This window comes from Hylaeus volcanicus, chromosome 8 (assembly GCF_026283585.1).
Source record: "Hylaeus volcanicus isolate JK05 chromosome 8, UHH_iyHylVolc1.0_haploid, whole genome shotgun sequence".
In the NCBI taxonomy this organism is placed as follows: domain Eukaryota; kingdom Metazoa; phylum Arthropoda; class Insecta; order Hymenoptera; family Colletidae; genus Hylaeus; species Hylaeus volcanicus.
The window spans coordinates 5,916,983-5,942,304 of NC_071983.1; the positions used below are offsets into that span (position 1 = coordinate 5,916,983).

The 25,322-nt window shown below is 32.0% G+C and overlaps 6 protein-coding genes across 13 annotated transcripts; 3 read left to right on the forward strand and 3 right to left on the reverse strand.

Moving 5' to 3' along the window:
• Positions 1-125: 125 nt before the first annotated feature.
• LOC128881144 (transcription initiation factor TFIID subunit 7) lies at positions 126-3,790 on the reverse strand. The gene is made up of 8 exons (XM_054131907.1): positions 3,758-3,790; positions 1,929-2,033; positions 1,687-1,815; positions 1,483-1,563; positions 1,053-1,419; positions 621-971; positions 364-533; positions 126-291 (listed from the first exon to the last, which is right to left on the reverse strand). The coding sequence occupies exons 1-8, from the start codon at positions 3,773-3,775 to the stop codon at positions 268-270; spliced, it is 1,245 nt and encodes a 414-aa protein (XP_053987882.1). The 5' UTR covers positions 3,776-3,790; the 3' UTR covers positions 126-267.
• Positions 2,304-14,453, forward strand: LOC128881127 (oxysterol-binding protein-related protein 8). 6 transcript variants are annotated; one of them, XM_054131877.1, is made up of 19 exons: positions 2,304-2,540; positions 3,411-3,692; positions 4,147-4,330; positions 4,737-4,778; positions 5,822-5,950; positions 7,031-7,083; positions 7,164-7,394; positions 7,468-7,612; positions 7,741-7,962; positions 8,796-8,950; positions 9,048-9,226; positions 9,321-9,498; positions 9,632-9,728; positions 9,846-10,042; positions 10,113-10,238; positions 10,322-10,570; positions 10,691-10,858; positions 10,949-11,124; positions 11,192-14,453. In XM_054131877.1, exons 3-19 carry the CDS (start codon positions 4,177-4,179, stop codon positions 11,421-11,423), a joined length of 2,733 nt encoding a protein of 910 aa, XP_053987852.1. In that variant the 5' UTR covers positions 2,304-2,540; positions 3,411-3,692; positions 4,147-4,176; the 3' UTR covers positions 11,424-14,453. The 6 variants fall into 6 exon arrangements, with proteins under 6 accessions (XP_053987852.1, XP_053987854.1, XP_053987851.1 ...); XM_054131879.1 differs by having other exon boundaries at positions 4,188-4,330; XM_054131878.1 differs by lacking the exon at positions 2,304-2,540 and adding an exon at positions 2,547-2,800.
• Positions 14,454-15,055: 602 nt separating this feature from the next.
• Positions 15,056-17,561, reverse strand: LOC128881131 (protein asteroid). Its single transcript, XM_054131883.1, has one exon. It carries the CDS (start codon positions 17,553-17,555, stop codon positions 15,231-15,233), a length of 2,325 nt encoding a protein of 774 aa, XP_053987858.1. The 5' UTR covers positions 17,556-17,561; the 3' UTR covers positions 15,056-15,230.
• A 484-nt stretch (positions 17,562-18,045) lies between these two features.
• On the forward strand, positions 18,046-19,013 carry LOC128881157 (jerky protein homolog-like). The gene is made up of 2 exons (XM_054131937.1): positions 18,046-18,742; positions 18,877-19,013. The coding sequence occupies exons 1-2, from the start codon at positions 18,061-18,063 to the stop codon at positions 18,891-18,893; spliced, it is 699 nt and encodes a 232-aa protein (XP_053987912.1). The 5' UTR covers positions 18,046-18,060; the 3' UTR covers positions 18,894-19,013.
• An 89-nt stretch (positions 19,014-19,102) lies between these two features.
• Positions 19,103-21,350, reverse strand: LOC128881156 (copper chaperone for superoxide dismutase). 3 transcript variants are annotated; one of them, XM_054131936.1, is made up of 8 exons: positions 21,202-21,350; positions 20,732-20,845; positions 20,464-20,662; positions 20,202-20,391; positions 20,059-20,125; positions 19,787-19,968; positions 19,580-19,715; positions 19,103-19,329 (listed from the first exon to the last, which is right to left on the reverse strand). In XM_054131936.1, exons 2-8 carry the CDS (start codon positions 20,744-20,746, stop codon positions 19,315-19,317), a joined length of 804 nt encoding a protein of 267 aa, XP_053987911.1. In that variant the 5' UTR covers positions 20,747-20,845; positions 21,202-21,350; the 3' UTR covers positions 19,103-19,314. The 3 variants fall into 3 exon arrangements, with proteins under 3 accessions (XP_053987911.1, XP_053987909.1, XP_053987908.1); XM_054131934.1 differs by having other exon boundaries at positions 19,576-19,715; XM_054131933.1 differs by lacking the exon at positions 19,103-19,329 and having other exon boundaries at positions 19,337-19,715.
• Positions 21,351-21,541: 191 nt separating this feature from the next.
• On the forward strand, positions 21,542-25,295 carry LOC128881133 (basic salivary proline-rich protein 1). Its single transcript, XM_054131885.1, has 7 exons — positions 21,542-21,897; positions 22,043-22,204; positions 22,411-22,487; positions 22,557-22,638; positions 22,737-22,947; positions 23,058-24,268; positions 24,370-25,295. The coding sequence occupies exons 2-7, from the start codon at positions 22,145-22,147 to the stop codon at positions 24,577-24,579; spliced, it is 1,851 nt and encodes a 616-aa protein (XP_053987860.1). The 5' UTR covers positions 21,542-21,897; positions 22,043-22,144; the 3' UTR covers positions 24,580-25,295.
• Positions 25,296-25,322: the final 27 nt, after the last annotated feature.

Below are 25,322 nucleotides of genomic sequence, written 5' to 3' on the forward strand. Positions count from 1 at the left end.
GATATAGATAGGTCGAGAAAATCGAAAACCTGCAAGAGATAAGTGTCGTTATCTGTGGAATGATTTGCGAAACAGATTGCTGACAAATCTGACTTCAGATGTTCCAAATGAAAAAAATTAGTAAATTAGTTGTTTACTCCGCATTTCTTTATTCATATTTTACATACATATTAAAGGCGCTGTTTAATGTAATGACTTGCAGTCACATTTTTAAATGAAAAATGATATCAAGGTAAAGGAACTCCGCAAATCTTGATGTTTTAAACGTTACTCCAACTCTAAGTTTTGAATCTGAAATACAATAATTGTTTTGTAATTAAAGGTTTTAGAAGGAACAATTGTATAAATGATAGAAATACGTACCTCTTGAACCTTTTGCATTTCTTGTGTTAGTAAATTATCCAATATTTCTTGAAATCTTTGCCGCAATTTAACATTTTCGATATTAGCTATTTCAAGTTCTTGTTGTTGCCTTCGTTGTCGCAATTCCGCTAATTCTGCGTGTAACGTTGCAAGACGTGTTTGTAACGAATCTAAAACATAAAAACAGGAAACTTTTGCTTGTAACTCATAGTAGTCTACCATTTAATAGATAAAACATAGACCATGAATCGAAATACCCTTTAATAATGGAGCAGCTGGTATTTCTGAGAAATCGTCTGGGATAATATATTCTGAATGGAATTGTTCCAGTTTAGGCATTTTTGTTGATATTTCTACTGGTTTTTCGCTTTCTGTTTCACCATTATTATCATTCTGGAACATTTCCTTCTTGAACTCCGTAACGAGACTGTTATTTGTTGCCGTGTTATTAGATCTTTCTGAATACGTGGCTTGCAAAGAATTAGAATCCGATACTCTACTATCCGCCGAAAGTCGACTGTTCTCATCCAATTCCATGACATTTATGTTTGCTTCTTCGTCATCGTCTTCGCTATCACTCAGAGGTTCGCCAAATATGTCATCCTCCGCTACATATGAACATAATAAACATGTACAAAATACATATTATACCTATCAATTATATTTATATCATTATTTGAACCACTTACCAACATCGAGACTTTGAGAAGTGTTACCATTAATACTTTCCCTTTTAGTTTTCACAGTACCAGACGACGATACTTTGCTTGGTTTCGATTGATCTTTGTCTTCGCATATTACCTCCCATTTAACATTAACAGCATCATTATCTACCCTTAACAAACGCTTTACTTCCTTTTCGATTTCTGGAGCTTCCACATATTTCTTTTTTAATGTTTTCCTAAATCTTCTACGTCTCACATTTTTGGTAGGAGGGGTTATACCATGAGGCCATAAAAACTTTTTGTCTACTTTATTCGGATCCTTTTTCTTCTGTCGTACCGGAGATTCTTCGTCCGTCGTAGTGTGATCATCTTCTTCTTTACAAATTAATAACTATAAACAGATAAATGCTACATGTATCTTGCTCCCAAGTTTCTTAATTAATCATTCTCTTACCTGACATAGATCCGCAGTTTTGTAGAAACTTTTATTGTCAATCGTTTTCAAGGATTCCACAACTGTTGGCAAATCAACAACCTGAAATTATGGTATGTTTTTAAATATATTATTGTTAATAGGTACATACCGATATATTGTACAAAATAAAGTTACACTTGATGCCTGTAGCTGACGATTAATCGAATAATGTTAGAATTTTACCTTAGCATGAAGAAGCCAATGATCGAATCTAACTTCGCCGTAGCGCATATCATTTTCCAGTTTTATACTCAACCTGTCTTTTAAAGGCAAACCACTACGTAAAATTTCTCGCAAAACTCGTGACGGTTCCTAACAAAAAAACACAGCAGTTTCGTAAATACAGTCGACTTTATCATCCTACTTTTATAACCTCAAATAACTTAGGTTAAAAGTATTATTAATTTAACGAAAAATAAACTCACCGGTGGTAAACGTAAAATAAATTGACTTTCTAATTCTACTGGAGGCTCACTAGTGCGTTTCTTAACATCCACAGAAATTGGATGGCGATTCATATTTCTTCGTAACTAAATTCAAGGGTTATACGATATATTTGTATATGTATGTACAGATTGTACATAGGTAGATAATAAGATTACAGATAAGTAATTAACCGACTTCGAAAAGGGGGAGGTTACTCAATTCGATATGTATATTTTCTATTTTTTTTTAACTAAAGTACGACAAGAATATGATTAATATTATCGAATTGAAGTTTCTAAAATACTGCAGATGGGAAAAAAGATATCAATTCGTGACGATGTCAGTTGATGTCAGTTGTGACGTAGCAACTAACCAATCTTTAATACGTTCAATCTAAAATATAGGTAGCGATTCATTTAGATTTCGCTTAGTTCAACTTTGAACGTTACAACGTATCGTTCAGTTATCTAATTCGTAACTTGTCATTTCGATGCAATATCTTAAACAAAAGTTATTTCTGTGATTAGATCCATAGATACCGACGTATATGTTTAGTTGAGTGCGACGTGACATGTGAAGATACACATGGGCATCAATATTAATAAGTTTCGGTAAATAAGTTTGCAAACATGGTTCTCGAATTAACATTTGTCATTGAAATGATTACATCGTTTGCAAAGCTATGCTATATTGAGCGTGTTCAAACCTTCGTTCCTTGCTTTTTTTTCTGTTCTAATATATAGCACCGGCAAACGGTGTACGTTGCGCACTTCCATCAATAATTTAATTCATCGAAGCATTTATTCAGTGAATTTCTAAAAAAGTTTCGATCGAAAATACTTGACGATCGTATACAGAAATGAATGAAACGGTATTCTTTTAACTGTGACCTTACGTTTCTGCCGATGTCAAATATTTCATTAATCGATCGAATAATGAATCTGATTGGATCGTACTAATGCGTATAATTGTTTCATTGCCGCAGCGGAACGATCATGTTATTTTAAGAAGCGGCTTACGACTATCATTGAGAGAATATAACAGCCTAATGACACTTGAGAGATAATTGAACGAAGATTACTCTTCTTGGTAGTTCAATGATTTTTATATTGTCGTTTGTATGAGATACGTGAGTGCCTACAAATATGTTTGCAATGTGTATGTACATTCATGCATCAACACGTTAATTGTGTGCGAAGTATTTTTTAACGCTAGACAATTTTCATGCTGTATTTTCTTTTTGGACATAATTTCAGTCTGGTGATAGTTGTTATATATCAACATTTTTTATATGAATACTAATAAAAAAAAAAAAAGAAACGCTTAAACGATCAAGTGGTGATGTTCAATGATGGTCAATGATCTTTTCTTAGACGATCGAAACAGTTTCATTGCATTGCTTTTCTATCGATAATAGCTGCAACGTATTATGCGTCGTATGTTTTCGTTTTGAATAACTTAGCAGATCCATATGTTTATAGTTAAGCTATAACAGCAAGTGATCAATGGAACATCAGACTTCGCGCTCGCGCCGTCGTACTGCTGACGTCTGTGCATGTCGCTTTCTTGCTTCGAATGTTTGTAATTACATCAGTGAAAAAATAGATCAATTCGCGAAGTGCATACCATTCGTGAATTAAAATTGTGCATAATGGTGAATTCAACGATTGCATTATCATTTATGTTTTAATACTCGTTCCTCGTGCAGTTAAATCTGTCGTGATACATAAGTATCGACTGGTCGAATAGTCATTCGAAATCAGGTAAGTCGCTGATACTTTATATAATATTTTTTTTTTTTTCTGCTTCGGAACAAATCACTACTTACTACGGCAAAATTATTCATCCTTGTAAAGTTGATAGCACGTTAAGACAATATATGGGACTGCACGCTTGTTTTGCACAGTATTTTTTAATTTACTTGCTAATTTCTGTCACTCATTCGAATAGCTGGTTTTGCAAAGAAATGTAGCGCGTGTGGCCGTCTGTAAAACGCGAAGCAGTATATATATTTAATTATCATTACATAGCACTTTGTCGTGACATACATTATGTGATATGCCTGCTGTAGTTATGACATGAGTCATTTTTTTAATTCTAGTGTCAGATAATTTATATAATAATTCATGGTTCTATACTATGTCCATTTATTTATTTGTACATATATAAGTATTACGTTATTAATCATCAATTGTTATGCTTATCATGATTATAAAGCATGGTATTCCAATGCTTGTAATCATTTAAATGTTTAATAGATCCATAATGAGCTCTCAACCAATTGTGGTACCCGGCGGTGATCTTCGATGCCAATCGGATACTCATTCTGTGTCCGTTGGAAGTGGGTCCGATTCTTTTAAAACTATGACACCGCCAAATGTTAGCCGCTCTCTTAGTAATCGTAAGTATGATTTACATAGTACCACTTGTACATGTTGTTCTTGTGTTATTAAAACTAGATGTCTGGCGAGAATTTAAGGAGAATCTTTTATACTGTTAGAAATAATTTTACAGTAGCTAGAAGTGGAGAAATTTGTGCTCAAATAAAAAAATAATTAACATGATAGTTTTTTTTAAAGTTTGTTTTACCAATTCCATATGCATATGTTATTTTTAGGTGACTTAATTTTTGTTGTATTTATCAGTAGTTCATTCAGTATTTCTCAGAAATATGTTAGAAGTATTAAACTTAAAAATTAGTAAGTTGTCTATGTTCATAAAATTGTATTAGCAAAGGATATTGATTTAGTCATTTAACAAGTACTCATTGAAGTATTGATAGAGAAAATGTTTATCATCATTTAAAGGTATGAGTGACCGTGGATGTGGTACATTACCAAGTAAGCTAGGTAGGCTTATTCCTATGGATTGTGTGTATACAGTAGTAAGCCTCAGTATTAGAATTGTGGAAATCAATAAGTATATATGTACATATGTGTACATGCAACACTTTTCAGGTTACTCATATTATTAGTGTTTCCTCATTTGAAATAACTGATTGTATTATTATTTTGCATCATTATATAATTCATAAGTAACAGTTATGACATGACTGGGAGACCTTTAGTATTCAAACATAATCTCCAGTAATATCGCAGTATGAGATATCATTAAAATCATATTGATATTACATTAGTTACAATAATAATTTATATTGGTAAAAACATGACATCATCTTATGTATGATATTAACATAATACATTTATGCTGTTAGCACATTTTTCCACTTTCTTGTATATGAGAGAACATCGTGTAACATGTAGATTAATTGATAAATTGATAAAAGAAACTATTATATGTAAATTACAAAATGATATATTTCTTAAAAGTTGAAAATATATTCACTGCATGAAGCACTTTATAATGCTTAAACATAGTGCATTTGCTGCATGTTATTAGTGTTTAGTAGTATCTAATAATGTTTTATTTATTTAAATGTATATAGATATATTATATATAGGTTCTAACATTTATAGTATGAATATGCATTTCTGCATTACAGTATACTATTTTTCTTGCATAAAGAAGTGCATATTTTTGTATGCACTAGCATGTACCCATATTTTTAATGCTGAAATTTCTATGCTTCCCCATGAAATACATTGAATTCAAATTTAAAGCTGTATGTGATATAACTAGACTTGATTTTGTCTTTGAAAAGCATTGTTATTAGCAGTTCATAACTGGTGTTGTAAAAGTAAATTTGTATTTTACAATTTAATTTTAGCATCCTAGTTACATTAGTTAATTGTTAGATAGTTTATAGTTGAAGAGTTCAAAGGGTTAGCATATTCAAAAAATTAACATGTACATTCAAAAGATATAATTTTGTGAATTGCTGTAAAAGTATCAATCAAGAGTAATTGTGACTGAAAATAAACTAAATATATAGAACCAGTGGATCAACAACTACGACGGAGCAGTGCTCAAGTACAATGTGCAACATTACCTAAACTTCCATCAACAGAGTCCCTATCAACAAGTGTAAATTTAACAACTGCTGCACCTCCACTATCTCCAGGTATACAAAGTTACATTAATATCATCATCGGCAATAATTTAAAATTTGCCAGGTGCTTTTTAACTTTCCTGTGAAATAATGTACACTTCCTTACTTGTTAAAATAGTCAATTAGCTGTAAGAAATTGCATTCTTTTATTTCTTGTTTGGCTTCCTACATTTACTTATATGCATATATTGAAATCCATTATTTCTATAATGTAATCTTTGTACATTGTATATTCTTATTTGGCTAACATATTTTTTAATAGATTTGTTATAAATATAAGGTACAAGTAAATAAATAATATTTTGTTATACTTTTTATATGTGAAATTTCTGATTCACAAGCACTGTAATAATAAACATTTTATTTTGTCTATTCATTTCTTGTTGAGTTATGATTAAGTTAAATAGAACCAATATATTGTATAGAGTATAATTTCTCAATGATTACAATTAAAAATAATACAAAAATGCTAACCGCATAATGGGTTATGTTAATAAGATTATATTACATATAATAATATTATTTGAATAAAGTGCAAAATTTATATTGCATTTTATAACATTTAAACTGCATCTTGGTTTTAAAGTTCCTTCGAATCCCTTAACTATGTGCTTTTTTATAGAATGGTAAGTTTGCTTTGTCATAAAAATATGAAGATTGAACTTGCCAAGCTTGTTATGCGAATGGATTAATTTTAATGCTTCTAGTTTGAATTTGTAAACATCAAAATTGTCGTAAACAGGAAGAAATTACATCGAAGTTACTACATTAAGTCAGTGATAGTTTTATTATACAATTTTTCATTTAATAATTCATAGTGTCATTTATCAACTTTTAGTAAATATCGTCATCCGCATACGTAAATCATCTTATGAAACACACTGTAATGCAAAAGAACTGGACAGAGTTTTCTCGTACGAAATATTAAATCATTGAATACTACATTATATTAATTTTATGTAACAGTATATTTAATGTATAATGTATTAAGCTATAAGTATAATATTTATTGTTTAATAACTCCCTTAATAGATTAACACTGTTAAATTTTACGAATGTAGCTATGTTTGTAAAGTAATTTATTTGTTATAGGGCTATCTGCAATGGGGGAACCTAATCAGAAAACAGATAACGCATCGGACAAAGTGCGTAATTAATAAAGTCGAATTATCCCGTTTAATTTATAAAATAATGAAGCGACCAATTAATGTTGTGTAATTTTCAGTCTTTGGATTCCTGTAAATTAACAAGAAAGGAGTCATACAAAGCTCAAAGAAAGAATTATCGAATGGAAAAAAAAAGAGTTGCCAATGAACTTTTAAGATCATTTAAGGATCCAACTGTTATTGTGATGAACGATTGGCTTAAAGTTCGTGGAACATTGAAGAGTTGGACCAAATTATGGTGTATTCTGAAGCCTGGTTTGCTGCTACTGTACAAAAGTCCAAAAACAAAAGTGCTCATCTATATTATTCGTAATTTCATATTTGTTTGTTTCATTCAAAGTTACGTCCACATAATTATTGCAGAGTAGTCACTGGGTGGGAACAGTCTTACTTAATACGTGTCAAGTGATAGAACGCCCAAGCAAAAAGGATGGGTTTTGTTTTAAATTATTTCATCCCTTGGAACAGTCAATATGGGCTCCAAGAGGACCAGAAAAAGAGGCTATTGGTAACTAAGAAATTACTCATAAATTATTGCAGGTTTATAATGTCCAAAGTCCAAACAAAATATGATTGATATTTAGTAGAAATTAAATATTTTACAAAATCATATGGAAACATTAAGTATGCTTTCAGGAGCTGTTGTACAACCATTGCCATCTTCTTATTTGATCTTTAGAGCTCCTTCACAGGCAGCTGGTAAATGTTGGTTGGATGCACTTGAACTATTTTTATGTTGTTCCTCGCTAAAAGTACGTTCTACAAGTGCATTGCCTCGTGCTCTCCCACATGATACTACAACAACTCATGAAACTCAGTGGAGCGAGGCAGATTATGAAAAACATTTTGACGAACACGGTGAGTTTCACAAACTAACAGTCTATGTGATGTATGAAATAAATTTTGTGTTCAATAAGTAGTCTTATACTCGCATCGGATTATTTTCTTTCTCTGATAATAAAGTTTTTTAATGTCCTATCGATGTAAATATGTAATTTTATGTTTTGAAATCGTCGAATTTATTTGTATCGTAATATTTGAGTATCTTAAAACAATCATTTGCTAAAAAATGTATTTTTAGCCATAAACATGTTAATTCCAAATATTCCTTTTTCACATACATATTTATTTTACACATGATTAATCCTAATAGAATGAGGACTACATTCAGAAAAATACTTTCTTAACTTCTGTTTTCGAAGATTAGTAATATTAATCTTATCATTATTATCACTCCTTCCCTGGCATTTGTCACCTTAAACACTTGCTTTTGATATCCACAGTATATTTATCTGATTATGCTCCTCAATCGCCTAAAGTACCTAAAAGACGTTTGTTATCATGTCCACAGTCATTATCACCTTCTATAATAGGTAGTCCTAAAAGTGGTTGTCCGTCCCAAACTCCAATGTTTCAACAATTATACCATGCAGTTATGCAATTGCATCGGGATAAACACTTTCGCGATAGATCTTCAACACCTGCTATAGATGCAGAGAATAATGCATTTTCAAATTCTGAGGAAACATTAGGTGATGGAGATGTTTATTCTAATGTGTCCCATTTTGAATCTACTACTTCGAAACCTGTTTCACCTTCCACTCGTCGCATGACTGTTCCTTCTATACATGTCCTTCAGTATGACACCCCACAAGTAGTAACGCTAGATCCTGTGCACTCCTCACATACAGACCTGGACGACATTAGCCAACCAGAAAACGGAGTAGCAGCCGACGCAGAAATTAGTGCTTCTGATAGTGAATCCGAAGGATCAGCTAAAGAAGATCAACCAGAAACAATCAACGAAACTCCGTATGTTGCAAACGAAAATGAAGTTCTTGGAGTGGTACGATAAAATATAGTGTCTCGCATATAATATATTTTTACTATTAAATTCATTCTACGCAGAACATTTATATGCATAACTTTAATTTAACATGTAGGCAGGAGAAGTTGTTACAGAATTACAGGAAGAACAAAAGTCTTTAATATGGTTCTTGGTGAAGCAAGTTCGACCAGGCATGGATTTATCAAAAGTAGTTCTACCAACCTTTATTCTAGAACCCCGTTCGTTTTTAGAGAAGTTGGCTGATTCCTATTATCATGCGGATTTGTTGTCTCAGTAAATATATATATATATATATATACCTGTGTATACTTTGAGAAACATTTATCAGCAAATGGAATTATGTATGCCTTATTCTTTATTTTTATAGAGCAGTAGTAGAAGATGATGCATTTACACGCATGAAAGGAGTTGTTAAGTGGTATTTGTCTGGTTTCTATAAAAAACCTCAAGGATTGAAAAAACCATATAACTCACTTTTGGGTGAAACTTTCCGTTGCTATTGGCAACATCCTAATGGTTCAAGAACTTTCTATATAGCTGAACAAGTAAGATTTCTTGTTTTTCCTTATATATTTTTCATGTTTATAATATCTACTGTTGCGTAATTTTTATTAATGGTAGCCAGTAAGTGCTTTTATCTTAAAAATCATTTCAAGTACCCGTAATTTGCTTTTATAGTTGTCTCATCATCCACCTATATCAGGGTTTTATGTTACAAATCGTCAAGATGGATACACCATTAGCGGTACAATTATTGCTAAATCCAAATTTTATGGTGAGTATCTACGAAAAAACAAATTTCATGCTTTATTTAATAATGACATAAACGAAAGGTATTTCCTTTCTGTTTTTATAAAACCTATTGTAGAGAGGTAATATTTTTTTTTCTTAGGAAATTCGACATCAGCCGTGTTAGATGGTGTCGCGATATTGACAATGTTACCCAGAGGAGAAGATTATACAATGACTATACCCTATGCTCATTGCAAAGGTATCCTTATGGGTACATTGTCTATGGAATTAGGTGGAAAAGTCCATATAAATTGTGAGAAAACTGGTTATCATACTGAAATAGAATTTAAACTTAAGGTACTACTTAAAGAGACAAAATTAAAATTGTAACTATAATTGTTAAAATAATTTATTACTTTTTCGATAGCCTTTGTTTGGCGGCGCAGAACAAATGAATCAAGTTACAGGATCAATACGTCTTGGAAAGGAAACTTTAGCTACTATATCAGGATACTGGGATGGTGAAATTTTAATTACCGATAAGAGGGCAGGGGTATGTAGCATATATACATATATATGTACTTTTAACACACTATATAAGAACTTTTGATAAAATACATTAAATTAATCTTACAGCAAGAAAGCATATTCTTCAATCCAACTCCAGAAGTACGTAGAAAAAGATTAAAGAAATATACTGTACCTTTGGAACATCAAGGTTCATGGGAAAGCGAAAAATTATGGTACGATGTTACGCAAGCAATCAATCGAGATGATCAGGTTGCCGCTACTGATGCTAAAACCCAATTGGAAGAAGCTCAAAGGGAACGCGCTAAAGAACGAAAACTTAAAGGGCAAGAATGGATTCCTAAATATTTTGTTCAGGTATTAAATAATAAGTAACATTATTTGTAATGTTTTATATTTTACAGGATTGTTTTTATCATTGTTAAGATGATTCGTAATTTTTATATCTCTTAAGAAGTTACTTATTATTGTTAATAGGATATTATAACGGGTAACTGGGTTTATCGACACGCGGACATCCGACCGTGGGATCCTAGGAATGATGTCGTGCAATACGAACAAGATTATATCGTACGTACTAAAACTAGACACAAAACACCAATTATGCGTGCTGGTAGTATCGTGTCAGCGGATCCACAAGCACAGGTAAAGAAATATATATAAATAATAGAAAATATATAAATAAACGTTAATCCACCAATGCATTACTTCAAAAGTTAATTATTCATATCGCAGGTTCCACTTCTTCAAGCAGAATCCCGTTCTTCGCTCTCTGTATTAAAATCTTCAAAAAGACAATTATCTAACAATTTGCCATTAACAGAGACAGTTCATGATTCTGGAAGTTCATCTGCAGAGGTACACTCAGATTCTAGTCAGTCGATAAACAAAAGAAAGCGTTCCGCCGCAAGGTAAGGTTTATAGTATTGCCTAATACCAAACTAATGATAATGAATTTCAAACATCATTATTTCTCAGAATAATAGATGTTATTAAAGAAGTAGAACGCCAAATGGTGGAATATGGTGATAAGCTCAATCGTATACAACATATAATAGAGCAACTTGCTATAAGACAAAGAGAACAAGGTGATCAACATCATAGTATAAGTATGTTAAAAAACTTCATAGATACAATTGTTGTTATTGTAATTGTTTTTTCTGTACAATACTTTGTTAAAATATGGAACGAAGAACCCAGCGGAGGTTGAAGAACCTGGTAAGATCATAGTATACATTTTATATGTTATTTATCTTGTCTCAATTCGAATTATCAGCTTTTCTCTAAAGAGCCTTAAAGGAAAAAATTTCGACGTTTAAACTACCTAATTTACACGTGTTTTTGGTGGAGGAAATAAAGCACGTTGTTTTGGTAGAATGTTGCTAAAGAACAGAATAAAAAATTCAGAGATTTTGAGAAACATCTGTAATATTACAGTGCAATCTTGTTTTACTTATCGTTTTAAAAGCTTTAGTTAACGGTACATAGAATAATCCTTTCTTTAAGTTTACTTTCTAGTGATTCTTTTCTAGGGTTTCTTTTCTAGTGATTAGTGTAAGATTTCGAAATTTCATTAAATGGTTTTTGCAACAGCAAAGAATTTTACAGAAGAAAGAGATTGCAAACTTCACAGTTTCTTTGAGCTTACGATGTACATACATAATATTTTATATAATAGTGCACGGGAAATAATTATATTTATTCAGAGATTCTAACGATGTTGTAGTCTTTACTGCAGTCGCTCAATAGTAAAGTATAATGATAATAATAAGATCACTGTATAAATATGATAGAATACTTCTACAAATTTAACTATATTATTCTGAAGTAAAAAGAACGAGAAAAAGGGCAAGCTAATTGCAGTTCCAAGTTGAATATAATATAAATTTTACAGCAGTTACCAAGAAATGATAGCTCGAAAATATTATTAACTGGTCACCAGTATTGTTATTAGATAATTCGTAATGAAATAAGCATCAAGTATTAATATTACTCATATAATATTGAACGAAAATTTCGTCCAAAATTTTTGAAGATAGCTTAAGCCATGAATTTGTTTTATATCATTCATATTTTTGTATTGCTGAATTTATTGCAACATATTTTATAAGAATTGCACTACTACGTTTCACGTTTAAGGAGATCCGTATCGAGAATGTTGTTATTTACTTCGGTAAATTATAACAGATTTTAAATACGGATGCCTACAAATTATAGCAGCTCTAAAATTTAATATACGTAAATTTCTTGCAACTTTAAAATTTATCATAATTCATGATACGCAAAAATGTCGATTCTCTGAGCGAAGTGCTTTCCTAATAAATATATCTAAATCTGTAGCAACTGTGACATTAAAGCGAGGAGTTAAAGGTAATTAATTTTAATTTTCAGTCTTGATGATATGTTACCTCAAGTTACGAAAATTTACAAAATATACTAAATCCTATGCGGATTTTTTTGGTAGTACCTACACGAGAATAAAGCATTTGTCAGTATTGAATAGTAATTCAGTAGTAAGCACAATTGGCTTTTAACAAAATAACATGCAATGAAAATTAATTAATGCTTTTATAACGTTATAATATTATAAGAGTCCTTTACAAATTTCAGTATTTTTCCAAATTCAAAGAGATACAGTGTGCAGATTATAATAGAGTAAGTAACAGCAATATGTTTGTTTAAATAATGGTGCATTTAGTAATGTAGGTTATCTAGTTTTCGCGTGGGACTAAATATTCACATAAACAACAGTAACATAGATATTGAGTATTATGTTTTAAATTGGTTAAAGTTAAATTTAATTTATACTTTTGTTAATGTTACATTCAAAATTTTAATGCATCAGATGATAATAAACCATTCTATTTATGTTGGAATCTTTATTTGTAAAAAATTCATTCTTCTATTATCACATTAAAACATATATTTTGTGCTTCTTAGAACACTGCAATTAGCTATGAACTTTCCTATAAATGTTTTAACCACTTTAAACAGTAATGAGCATGAAAATACAAGTTCTTTGATATTACCATATAAATTGTAGTCTAATAAATTTTATTATATAGCTTTTTACAACTGTAATTATCGAATTTCTCAAAGTTAGTTCAAATTACCTAAATCGTCTTCTGAATTAATATTTACGATATGTTGCACAAATATTTATAATAGCTTTTGGTTTATATGATTCTTACTATTTAACCTTCTTTCACTGTACCTAATTACAATTATTAGAAATTATTATTATTAAAATCAGAATTAAAAGAGTTTAAAAGAGTTATTAACAATGCAGACAAGTGTATTGTTAGCTCTTATCACATTTCACATGTGGTGCTATCTATTGTGAAATAGATTATTTTTTGTAATGTTTATCACAAACTAAAATATTTTTCGTAGAGTACCTGATGTATTTGTATTGTAATTTATTTAAGTCGTGTCTTTCTACATTACGGGTAAAATAGTGCGAGCATTTGGAGATTTATCAAAATTTTATGTTTTTTAATAATTACTTCTCGATATTTGTTTGTTGGTTATGGTTTACTGGCACGATTAAAGATTTGTTATTAATAAAAATTATCAAAGTCAGATGTAAGATGTCAGGAAATAGATAGTTATTGAAATATGTTATAAATTTTAAATATACGTATTTTATATGATTAAAGGGATTATATGTATAAGTGATTCTTAAGAATATATTACATTAGCTCTATTAATGCATATATATGTATATATATGTATATCTTTTTAAATGTTTGCATTGTTTCGGTTAATTGTTTACACTAAGAGCAGATAAATATTGTAAGTAATATATAATGCTATGACAAATAAATAACGTCTAAAAGTAATTTCGAATTACTTACTGTTATTTTTTTGTTTTTTGTTTTTTTCGGAAACATTTGGTATTTCTCATTCAAAGTTAAAGGTCTTGTGGTTACAAAAACAATAAAACTGAGTTTTATTTACTTAGAAATTTCAGTAACCATTCGACGATTTCTAAATTCAGTAAGAAACAAAAATGTGCTCGGACCGACAATGTTTTCGAGACAGCAACCATGATTCTCGTAACATAAGATATACAGATATAGAAAATGATATCTCGCATACATCATGTAAGATGCATATTATAAATTTATTGTAAGGTTATCCTGTATATTTACGTATTCAGAAGTAAAAAAAAAGCAATATTTTGTTCTCAAAATATATTATCTTATATTACCTCAATTATACGTAAAATGATTTCATACATCGATTTTAAATCTTAATACATCTATAACATACATTTCACCTAGATGTGTACAATTGAACATATTGTAAATTATGTAAATAATCATTTTATTGTAACATAACGTTATTTCAAAATCTATCAGCTAGGGGTTATATTCCAATAACACCACAGATGATTCGCATAGCAATAAAGAGATTGCAATTACGTAGAGTTTATGTCAATTCAAATCTCATTGGTGAATATTTACGACATAATTACCCAGTCAATGGTAATACGAAATCGTTTAAAGAGGAATTAAATGAAAAGTTAGAGTGTGCTGTACGTATTGGGTTAATAATTAAACATGGAGAAGATGCATATTATCTACCGACTTTGCGACAGGAAGCAAACAGTCTTAAAACAGCATTTACTGCATTCTGGGAAACGTACATAAACGTAACCAAAGATTTCATTATAAATTACTCTTTATGCTTTCTTTATACTTCTTACCTTTCGTTATATTTCCAGAGCAATACATCTTCTATTTCAACGAACAGAAATCGAAATAAAAAGAAATCTACTTACAAAAGAAATTTAAAAAAAATGATTGAATAAACAGAATGGAGCTGTGATAAATGATCACAAACATTTTTCTAAGTGGTATACTTAAATAAGAGGCCATATCTTTATATACCATAAATTTATTATCATTTTATACTTGTCCTTCAATTACAATTTTATATATTACATACATACACTCAAACACGTGAGTAAGTTTCAATTTTTTGTTTCGTAAATTGCGTAAAGTACATTCAATTATTGTGCAGAATCAAGAAATGAAAAAGGATTGTTCGCGTCGTAAAATTTTGGTTCGCAGGAACTTTCGTTCGCGCTCAAATATTCTGCATCGCTATCCTGTGCATTTCGTTCAGACTTTGTTTTTCTGCACTTTGCTCTTGATTTTTTTTGAGGATTGATTCCATTTTGAAGCAACAATTCAAATAAAGATTTTACTTTTAACAAAAGTATACGAAACACCCTCCAAAGACTTGGAGAATTCTGAAGAACACCGTTTATGTATCCTTCAATGTCGTAACGTGTTTTAAAATTATTTGACAAATTGTACAATAGAGTACCATTGAATAAATTAGCGATCTTAATTTCTGGATAAGGATACTCTAAAAGTGCGTTCAAAGACATACTGTGTCTCATACAAATCTGAAATTCTGCAAAAGCATGAACAATGGATCTATTAAATTTTTTTGGATTTGAATACAATTTCTGATCCATCTCAAAATGAGAAATAAAAAATGGTGCTGCTATTAAACAATCATCAGGATTAATTTCATTACAGGCTTCAAGAATGGTAACGTTCGTTGTATAATGTGGTTTATAATTACTCGTTTTTCTTTTTTCTTTTATACTTTCGATTAATGCACCGTGTTTTTTTTTAAAATTTTGCATTATTCTATGCCTTCCAATCTTTAAGTCAATTATATTGAACAATAAACAGACGAGTATAGAATAGACATAACATTTATACGATACGTCTGATTCGTGTTGTTTTATCCAATAATTAAGGCAAGCAACATATAACATCCATTCTGGTAGTAACTCATCTATACATTGTTCGTTCGCAATCTCTAACGTATTATTTAAAATTTTTTTTCGAATGAATAATGGTATACCTCCAATATTAGATAGAGGTGGAAATTGACAAGAAAATATAGTATTAGTAGGTTCCAATTCGTAATGTACAAGTTTCATATTATGACCTCTAATCATATATTTCATAGGACCTCCCTTCCCAACCATTTCTGATTTCAGAAGTGCAAATATAACGCTAATAATTTTTAAACTTATTATATTGCTGGATGGATAATAGTAGTTCTCTATTTGTACAGGGCCAATCCATAAACGTCGAATGAATAAATTTATGATATAGCAAGAATATTTGCCCATAAGAAACTTGTCTACAAACCATACAGGTAAATTGTTAGGGAGCGCATTATCAGAAGTAAACTCGGACTCTTTGAACGCATCTAATATTTCAACTTCGTTTTCTTCTTCTTCTTCTTCTTCTTCTTGGCTTGTTTCAATGCCTTCTCCTTTATGAGTTTCTTCTATGTACGTTAAACTGTTAACATCTCCGTCAAATTTAAAAGTTCTGTTTATGGAATGCATAGCTACACGAGCAGCGTATTCCTTTGGGAAACCCAATGGAACAAGAAATTCTGTAGATGCATTAGTATAACTATTTATATTGATTTCTATTATGTTTAATACTCTTTGTCTCATAGGTTTAGGTAATCTGCATAGAATTCCAATGACAGCTTTCTCTAATGTGTATCCGCTCAACCAATTGAAAGTTGCTTCTATACAATATTGCCGATGGCTATATTTTTTTCTTGCTACTTGTCGTAATGTCAGGTAACGGAAAAAGTTCTTGAATGTACCACGTTTTACATAATCATTGCCTAATAATACAGCAGCTAATGGCAACACAGATTGGTTTAAACCCTTAAAAGAACTTAGCAAATATTCGACTTTATAAATTTTGCAACGCTTCATGTATCCATTTCCAGTTGAACTTTTGATAATATAACTGTCTAATGTATCGAATGGTATGTACAATGTTCCATACACATAAAAGTCTGAATCGTAACTCAATACAGGACAATTCAATAACTTTGCCATAGCAGCTATAGCGTTATCAGCTTCGAATAAACATTGCACAAATCGAATATTTTTCTCTCTCAGAACATCTTTGAAAACTTCCAGAGTGTGTAAAGGAAGAAATTTCATTCTCTGTTGACTGATAGGAGAAAAAGATGACGCTGTGCGAATTTTTTCTTTGGTTCTGGTTATAATTGTTTTCATTTTCTTCTGCTCGCTGCCGCCATCGATCAAAACTATCGGCGTTACATTGCACTTCAACAAGTCGTCGAAGAAATCTGAAATGGATTTGGCATATTCATCGTAATCACCACCGAAGGCACAATTACACTTTGCGTACAAAATATATATTTGACAAGCAACGCTGTTCCCGTCGATTACTAAATACGTATCACGTAACTCAAAATATTTCAGATAACGATACGAGCGATTGTTTATGAAAGTTGTTAAACCTGGAATACCCATTTTAGAATTTTCCAATTTACACGATAGTACCCTCGGCGATAAAACATCTACGTAAGTTTATAACGAAGGGTGCATTCCATGTTCCATTTATCGCTCGCAACGCTCAAACCAGATGCTATGTTCGCAGCGTGTGCGCGAAAAAACGCGTCCCGGCTGGCATCATGTGTATAAATTCTCGAAATGATGCGTAAAATCTAATAATTAGGATAGGATTTGCTTTCAAATAAAATCTATCTCCAAACAGATTCTATGCATACGTATATAGACTTTTATGTACGAAGAAACTTGCGTAGTACAAATGCATGACATCTCGGTAGTCCGTCAGGAAAGTTAGAGCAGAAGAATCAGTGAAGAAGAACGAAAAATAAGAGTTAAAAGTTGACGAAACAAAAGTGTATAAGATACAGAATACATTGTGATATATTCGGAATTAATGTTAGATATATTATCATATGAATCGAAAAGACTAGTTCCTCCTAGTGCTCGACCTGCCACTTGAACGATAATGGCGTCGAAGCGGAAACGTGTAGTGTTGAGTATAAAAACAAAACACGAGATAATTCAAAAGTTAGAAAACGGCGAGAGTGCCGCAAAATTAGCAAAAATATATGGTATCGGAAAGGCTACGATTACTGGTATTAAAAATCAAAAATGTGCCATTGAAAATTATCTGTTACAAGCAGATTCGTTGGACGCTTCTACCAGTAGAAAAAGCTTAATGGTGCCCAAGAATAAAAACGTAGACGACGCTGTGTTTCAATGGTTTCTGCAAAATAGAGATAAAGGTGTGCCGATATCTGGACCTATCTTATGCGAGAAGGCATTGGAATTCAATAAAAAGCTGGAGGGAAACCCAAACTTTAAAGCAAGCAGTGGTTGGTTAGAAAAGTTTAAATCGCGTCATGGTATTCGCGAACTGAATGTGTTGGGAGAAAAACTTTCAACTGGTAATGTTGCTGCAGAAAGTTTAACAGCGGATCTTCATAAATTTTTAATCGAGAAAGGATGCGCCTTACAAAATGTATGTAATGTCAATGAATCAAGTCTGTCATGCACAGCATTACCACAAAAGACTCTAGCTTCTTGTCATGAAAGATCACCTCCAAACTGTAAAATTAGCAAAGATCATGTTACGACGCTTTTGTGTGCAAATACTACCGGATGTCCAGTCTTGATAATTGGAAAAAGTAAGAAGGTGTTTTAAAAATGATAACAAGAATAGAATGCTGACTGTGTATCGAAGTTAGTCAAATGGTTTGAATGAAAGTATCAGTGAAATATTTTCTGATTGTTATTTATATATTATATTATTTATTTGTAGTTAAAAAGTTTATGTGAATGTATAGGGAACAATATCTTGCAGTATGGCTCTATCAATATATTGTGTTTTTTAACTGTTTGTATTATTTTGGATAAGTATTTACACTGAGAGCAAACAAATACTTGTAAGTAATATACATCACTATAATAAATAAATTACATTTGAAAACAATTTATTTTCTCTTTTTAAATTTCTTTGCAAGGAATCAATAAATTTTTTACACCACTTATCAGGTTAAAAATAGATTACTAGAATAGCAACTCTATTTTCACACAGATACAAAAATATTGTATAAAAGTATAGCAACTTATGTAAAACTATTTAAATTAAAGTTCAACATAAATTCTTAAATAATGTAAAATATTTAACATATCTACAACACTTTACCGGAATGATTCATGTGTTACTTTATTAAAATCAATGTATATTTTCTTGATGTTATTTATAGTTTTGCTGAAAAAGGAGAAAATGCAAGATTTCATTAGTAAGGATTAATTATTTAAATAAATGCTTTGTATAAATGATGCAATAAAATAAAATTTGTTACTACTTTTCTTTAAACAAACATTGTATAATTATAGTATACATTTGTAAAAAGCATGCAACAAATAATTGATACATGAACTCTATGCATGTAACTGTTGTATTCTAAGATAGTGAATAGTTACTAATCGATTTAAGATACTATACAAGTATTACTTGCTTCAGCATAACTAGATTTTTGATTATTTGAAACTGTTTTGTCCCTTTCATCCCACAATGTAAGCCCATCGCAAGCACAAATTTTTTTTGTATTTTGGAACAAACTAGAGGAACGAGCGATAATACCGCAAGACAATCTAAACAAAAATATTAAATAAATTTTAAATATTACAAGCTATTATTCTTATGAATATATTGAAAGATTTACCTGTTTCCACTGTTTCCATTTATTTTAGATTCTGGACTATCTCCTTTTCCCAAATCATCTGGATTTTCTGTTATAACTAGAGATCTTCCAATAATATCAGGTATTTTTACAAGTTTGTCTATTTTTCTAAATGTAGCTCTACCAGAATTATCTACTGTTATATTCCCAAGATCTCCTACATGCTACAAGTAATGGTCAACTTTTTCATTCAAGGAATAATTAATGATCCAGTTTATATTTTTATTAAAATCATTACAAGATTTAATAATTACCCGTTTATGTACATCATCTTCAGGTCCACCGTGTACTGTATTATTTGGATTAAAATGTTCCCCGACACTATACATAGAATTTAAAAGAAATAAGAAGTCCAACATTTCAGAAAACAAAAGAAGATAAGTTCATCTGAATTTACCTATCGCAACCTTTCGAAATGTCGCCGCACTCGTGTATGTGAATACCATGTTCCCCTGGATTTAAACCATCAACCGTACCATCTACAATGCATCCATCCGAGGTCTCTGTGAATCTTATCACACCCATTATCTTGTTATTTATACTATATCCTGAATTTCCTCCCAACATTGCAACTGCGCTAAAATTATCTGCAATCCAAATAATCGATTTTTTGAGATCATAAATGTGACAGTCTCTTTTAAATACAGCTATATCTTTACCACCATATCCTTTCAAAACAGCTTTTTTCCCAGACTGTTCAATTTTTTCTTGAATAACAGAGGCTGGTAAATTTGTTTCTATTACAACATTTCCCTTTTCCAATGATACATCAATATTTTCAATTCCATTTATACCAGTCAAACTATTACGTACCGCGTCAACGCATTTCTGACAAGTCATGTTCACTGCAAATTCGATCTAAAATTATAAGATACATATTATATTACCATTTATCAAAGCATTATTTTATTTACTTTTATAAATTACCTTTGCTAAAGTCATTTTGGTGCCCAATGTTCTTTTGTATTATTTTCAAACACGCGATAATAAAATTTTCCCACGTTGCGTAGTTAGTTTATTTAAATGGTATTTCACGATAAGCTGTAATTAATTTTGAGGTTATGTTTTTTATAACATAAGATCGTAGAAAGACTACTAAGTGTATATCTGTTGTAAAGATGTACTCATAACTATTTTTAACTCAATTTTTAATAAAAAATTTTTAAAAAATTGTCATTGATAAAAAATGATTGAAATAATCGTAAATCAAATTTAATAACAATGTGAGATATTTTGTCGGCACTTTGACGATGACAGATAATTTCAAAAACGAGAGTGCACGTAAAAAGAAGCTACTATAAGAATTACTGTTGCAGTCGAATGATTCTGTACTTGGATTCTGTTTTTAAGTATTTACAGTTTATAATGTATTATTTATTAAATATGTAAATACATACCTATGACTGAATTACAAAAATAAATTTTGTCGCGGTTTAAAACGAATCTTGGTGTGTACAATCTTAAACGCAGCAAGCGTTTATTAAATAATAATTTGCAAAGCATTTAATAAACAATAATCTGTTCGCTGGCTTGATAACCTATTGTATGTAAGATTTAAATAACACCATCTATAGTGTCTTACGTGTTATCAGAAACTTATCGAAAAGAAGATGGGGGTTGTGTTTGGAACAGTAATGAAAATAAAAAGCTGCATTATTTAGTGACAAACACAGAAGTCTGTAATTGCTAAACTATTCATTAATGCCAATTGAATACATTTTAAAATACTATAAATATTATTTGAATACATTTTAATATAGTATAAATATTATTTTACGAAAATAGTTGCAAATTTTTTTTATTTTAATGCATTACTTTTAATATTTTCGTTAAACATTTGCCTTTACTTGTTATTCGTGTAAGCTAATAAATAACGGTTTTAATTTTTTATCATAGTGTCGTCGTATATATATTTTGTCACAATAGTTCCTGCATTTGCCACGCGATACGCTCTTTTCCCAAGCTTTCTATTTTAGAAATGGACAGCCACCATCTCTTATTTGTAAAGCTAGAAATTTTGCAAAGCAATCGCTAGTTGCGATTCGCTATAATTAGAATTTTTCTTGGAGAAGGACTACCGGATTAAAGAGCCTGTAAGTTTTTACGGCTTCGAAAGACCCGTGTTAAGTTTGTACTTTTTTTTAATGTTAAATCCAGTTAAAACTACGGTCTGCAGCAATGTGGACAACCGATGTTGCGGCGAGGTCTTAAAGTTTCAAATGTGTATAACGATTTTAGGAACGAGGCAGACGACGTACCTATTGCGTTAAAAGAGACCGCAAGCGAAAGGAAACAACGTTTGCTGCAAATATTTAACGATATACAAGGTATCTACAAAAAATGTCCGTGACCTTTGCTCAACGCGGTAGGCCGCCACCGAATCCTGCCCAAATACAGAAGGTAACGAATATTACGCGTCATTATTAATATTCTGTTCTACTGTCTGTTTTTACGTGTACTTTTTATCCATAATAAAATAATAACATATGCAAAAAATTGTAACATTAACTGTAACGATTTATTAATCAAAGCTGTAACATGCCCTAACAAATAAATTCATTTCTGGTATAATCATAAAATTTATATAAATGTATACATTTGTGTAGATGCTTGATGAAAACAGTCAACTCATACAAACGATACAAGAGTTTCAGAATAAAGGAAAAGCACAAGAATGCATACAGTAAGTATAAGTTAAGAAACATTTGTTATTATGCTATAGTTATGTTTAACATGGATTTTTTTTTTGCAGATATCAACAAATGTTACATCGTAATTTAGTATACTTGGCATCAATTGCTGATGCAAACCAAAATTTGCAAGCATTGTTACCGGTAAGAAACATTTTCAGGAATACTTTAAAAATATTTCATTTTTTACACATACCTATCAAATACATATAAAGTATCAATATTTTTGTTTCTATGATAAGCCTCCACAAGGAATACCTAATGGCCCTCAACATGGTATGATGAGTCCGCAAGGCCTTCCAACTGTTCCTACAGGATCAGCTGGACCTGTAGGAGAGATGCCTCCAAACAGTCAGCCAACATTGCCAATGTCAAGTTTCAATCAAGGGCAGCCAATGCCACAAGGTGGATATCGTGGACCTGTCATGCCTGGACAAGGACCAGCTATAAATAGTATGTTATACTTAAACTGATATCTTTAATTTTTTAAATTAACAATTACAAATTTTCACGTAAATGAATGTCATATCTCGATTATATATTAGTACTTTCCATTCTCGTAGGACCACCTACCGCACCCGGACCACAGCAGTATAGAGGACCTCAAGGTTATCCTCAACAACCTTCTCAGCAAGGTTACCCTGCTCAGTACTCTAATCAAAGTCCTGGTTCCAATTATCAAGGACCTCAAGGATCAGCTTACACTCCAGGACAACCAAACCAATACGGACCACCGAATACATCTCAACAACAGGGTTACAGCGCATCGTCGCAACCAAATTATGGCCCTCCAAGTTCTGTAAATAGTTATGGTCCTCAACCGGGTGGATATCCACCACCGGGAGCGGCTCAACCGCCCACAGGATATGGTCCGCCACCGCCAAATCAACAAGGCTATCCGCCTACTAATCCTTCGCAACAAAACTTTCCATCGAGCGGTCAACAACAGCAACCCGGACAATACGGTAGCCCTAGCCCGCAACCGAATTACCAGCAACCTCCATCTCAGGCTCCACCTCAAAATGCATACGGAGGCGGGCAACCTGGAAGCTATCCTCCTCCTTCTTCTCAAGCATATGCAAACAATGTTCCACCTCAAAACTATCCAGCTCCTCCCGCATCTAGCGCTGCTCAACCGCCGCAACCCGGATCTCAACAGAATACAGGTCCGCAATCTAATTACGGTAATCAGCCAAGTCCTGGTCCTGGTGCAACACAATACGGGCCAGCTTCTACGTCTCCTCCATTCAGCACTGCCTCAGCAAGCGGGGTCAATACTTACGCTCAAAGCAGTCAACCTACAAGTACACCCTCTGCTTCGACTCAAACTTATCCACCGAGCACTGGTCCACCGTCTTCTTCTCAGGGTGGAAGTTACGCTCCTTCCGTTCCTGCTCCGTCTGGATATCCTGTGCATCAGACACCTCATCCAACATCGCATCCACCGCATCAACCACCGCATCAGTCTCCTCATCAACCTCCTCATGCTCCACATCAATCACCACATCAACCTTCCCATCAATCATCCCATCAACCTCCCCATCAACCTCCCGCGCATCAGTCTCCTCATCAGACGCAGCAGTCTCAACAACAATCCCAAACACCGCCACAGTCTCAACAACAGCAATCTCAAAGCCCAGCTCCCAGCGGATTTCAACCGCCATCAGCACCTCCACAGGGTCCTGCTCCACCGCCAGGGCCACAGCCACAGCCTGGATATGGACCAGCTACTACACAGACATATGTGCCGCCGACACCAGGTGGACAGCCACAGGTATTATTATTGTTAGACTTCTTTTTTAACTTGTTTTCAGCATTATTTAGCTGTACCTCAAAGAGCTTAATAACATTGAGGAATGCTACATAAATTTCCAGGTATACACTCCTCACCCACCTCAAGGTGGTCAACATTATGGGCATCCACAATATCCTCCTCAGAGTTATCCACCACCACCAGCAGGACAGGGATATCCTCAATATCCACCTCGACCACCTGGTGGTCACATGCCTCCACCACCTGGGCCACAAGGACCTCCTCCGCCAAATCAATACGGAGGCTACGGATACCAACCACCTCCACAATAGAGTATATTAATGTAAATTCGTATAGTATTCCCACTAACATAAACGGTTTAATTGCAAGTTTGGAACAAATGGTATATAAAGTTTTAATTTAATTCTTAGTAGCTATCGTCCAGTGTTATGTAACGTGGTAAACAATAGAAAATTATATCTAAATAAGGAAAGGTGCTGCCGAAACGCCATCAGTTTATAAAAAAATCGCTTAAAATTTTTTGCAATAATTCCATTCTTTTCGAATAGAGTACTTTTACATAAAGTGAAACGGCACAATTTTGGTTTTCTGCAAGAAGACGTTGCTCATCGCTGTTCTAAAGTAATTTCGGCGATTGTAATAATATTTTAAAACCACTTGATTACAATATCAGAATTTTAGTTTCGTATATCCATTATATTTGTATTCCATATTCATATATACAGTCATTTTCATGTAATATTATGTTATATGTATGTTAGGGAAAGTGAGAGTCTTTATTATTTAATTTTGACGGATACTGGCTTTTACAGCACTTAACAACGTACATTAATTGCTTGGATATTGGTTGTACATAATACAGCACAAAACATATCTATTACGCCAAGATAAAATGTATAAAACAAGGTACATGATGTACTATCTATTTACAGCTTCCAGTATACACGTTTGCCTTAGAATTAATTTTATATTTACTTATCTAATTTTATATTTTCTTGCTTCTCATTAAAATATTCATGAATTCACATATTGATTCTTATCTCTTCCTCCAAAA

Excerpts from the sequence above, each read along its gene's own strand:
- LOC128881131 (XM_054131883.1), bottom strand. The coding sequence starts at position 17,555 with ATGGGTATTCCAGGTTTAACAACTTTCATAAACAATCGCTCGTATCGT.
- LOC128881156 (XM_054131933.1), bottom strand. Across the intron at positions 19,969-20,058 it reads AAGATGATGTACATAAACGG|CATGTAGGAGATCTTGGGAA; the intron begins GTAATTATTAAA and ends CATTACTTGTAG. Across the intron at positions 19,716-19,786 it reads AATGGAAACAGTGGAAACAG|ATTGTCTTGCGGTATTATCG; the intron begins GTAAATCTTTCA and ends ATTTTTGTTTAG.
- LOC128881144 (XM_054131907.1), bottom strand. Across the intron at positions 534-620 it reads AGCTGCTCCATTATTAAAGG|ATTCGTTACAAACACGTCTT; the intron begins GTATTTCGATTC and ends TTTATGTTTTAG. Across the intron at positions 292-363 it reads AAATGCAAAAGGTTCAAGAG|ATTCAAAACTTAGAGTTGGA; the intron begins GTACGTATTTCT and ends ATTGTATTTCAG.
- LOC128881157 (XM_054131937.1), top strand. The coding sequence starts at position 18,061 with ATGGCGTCGAAGCGGAAACGTGTAGTGTTGAGTATAAAAACAAAACAC.
- LOC128881133 (XM_054131885.1), top strand. The coding sequence starts at position 22,145 with ATGTCCGTGACCTTTGCTCAACGCGGTAGGCCGCCACCGAATCCTGCC. Across the intron at positions 22,205-22,410 it reads ATCCTGCCCAAATACAGAAG|ATGCTTGATGAAAACAGTCA; the intron begins GTAACGAATATT and ends ACATTTGTGTAG. Across the intron at positions 24,269-24,369 it reads CACCAGGTGGACAGCCACAG|GTATACACTCCTCACCCACC; the intron begins GTATTATTATTG and ends ATAAATTTCCAG.
- LOC128881127 (XM_054131876.1), top strand. The coding sequence starts at position 2,515 with ATGGGCATCAATATTAATAAGTTTCG. Across the intron at positions 2,541-4,187 it reads ATCAATATTAATAAGTTTCG|ATCCATAATGAGCTCTCAAC; the intron begins GTAAATAAGTTT and ends AATGTTTAATAG. Across the intron at positions 7,395-7,467 it reads ACAAAAGTCCAAAAACAAAA|AGTAGTCACTGGGTGGGAAC; the intron begins GTGCTCATCTAT and ends TAATTATTGCAG.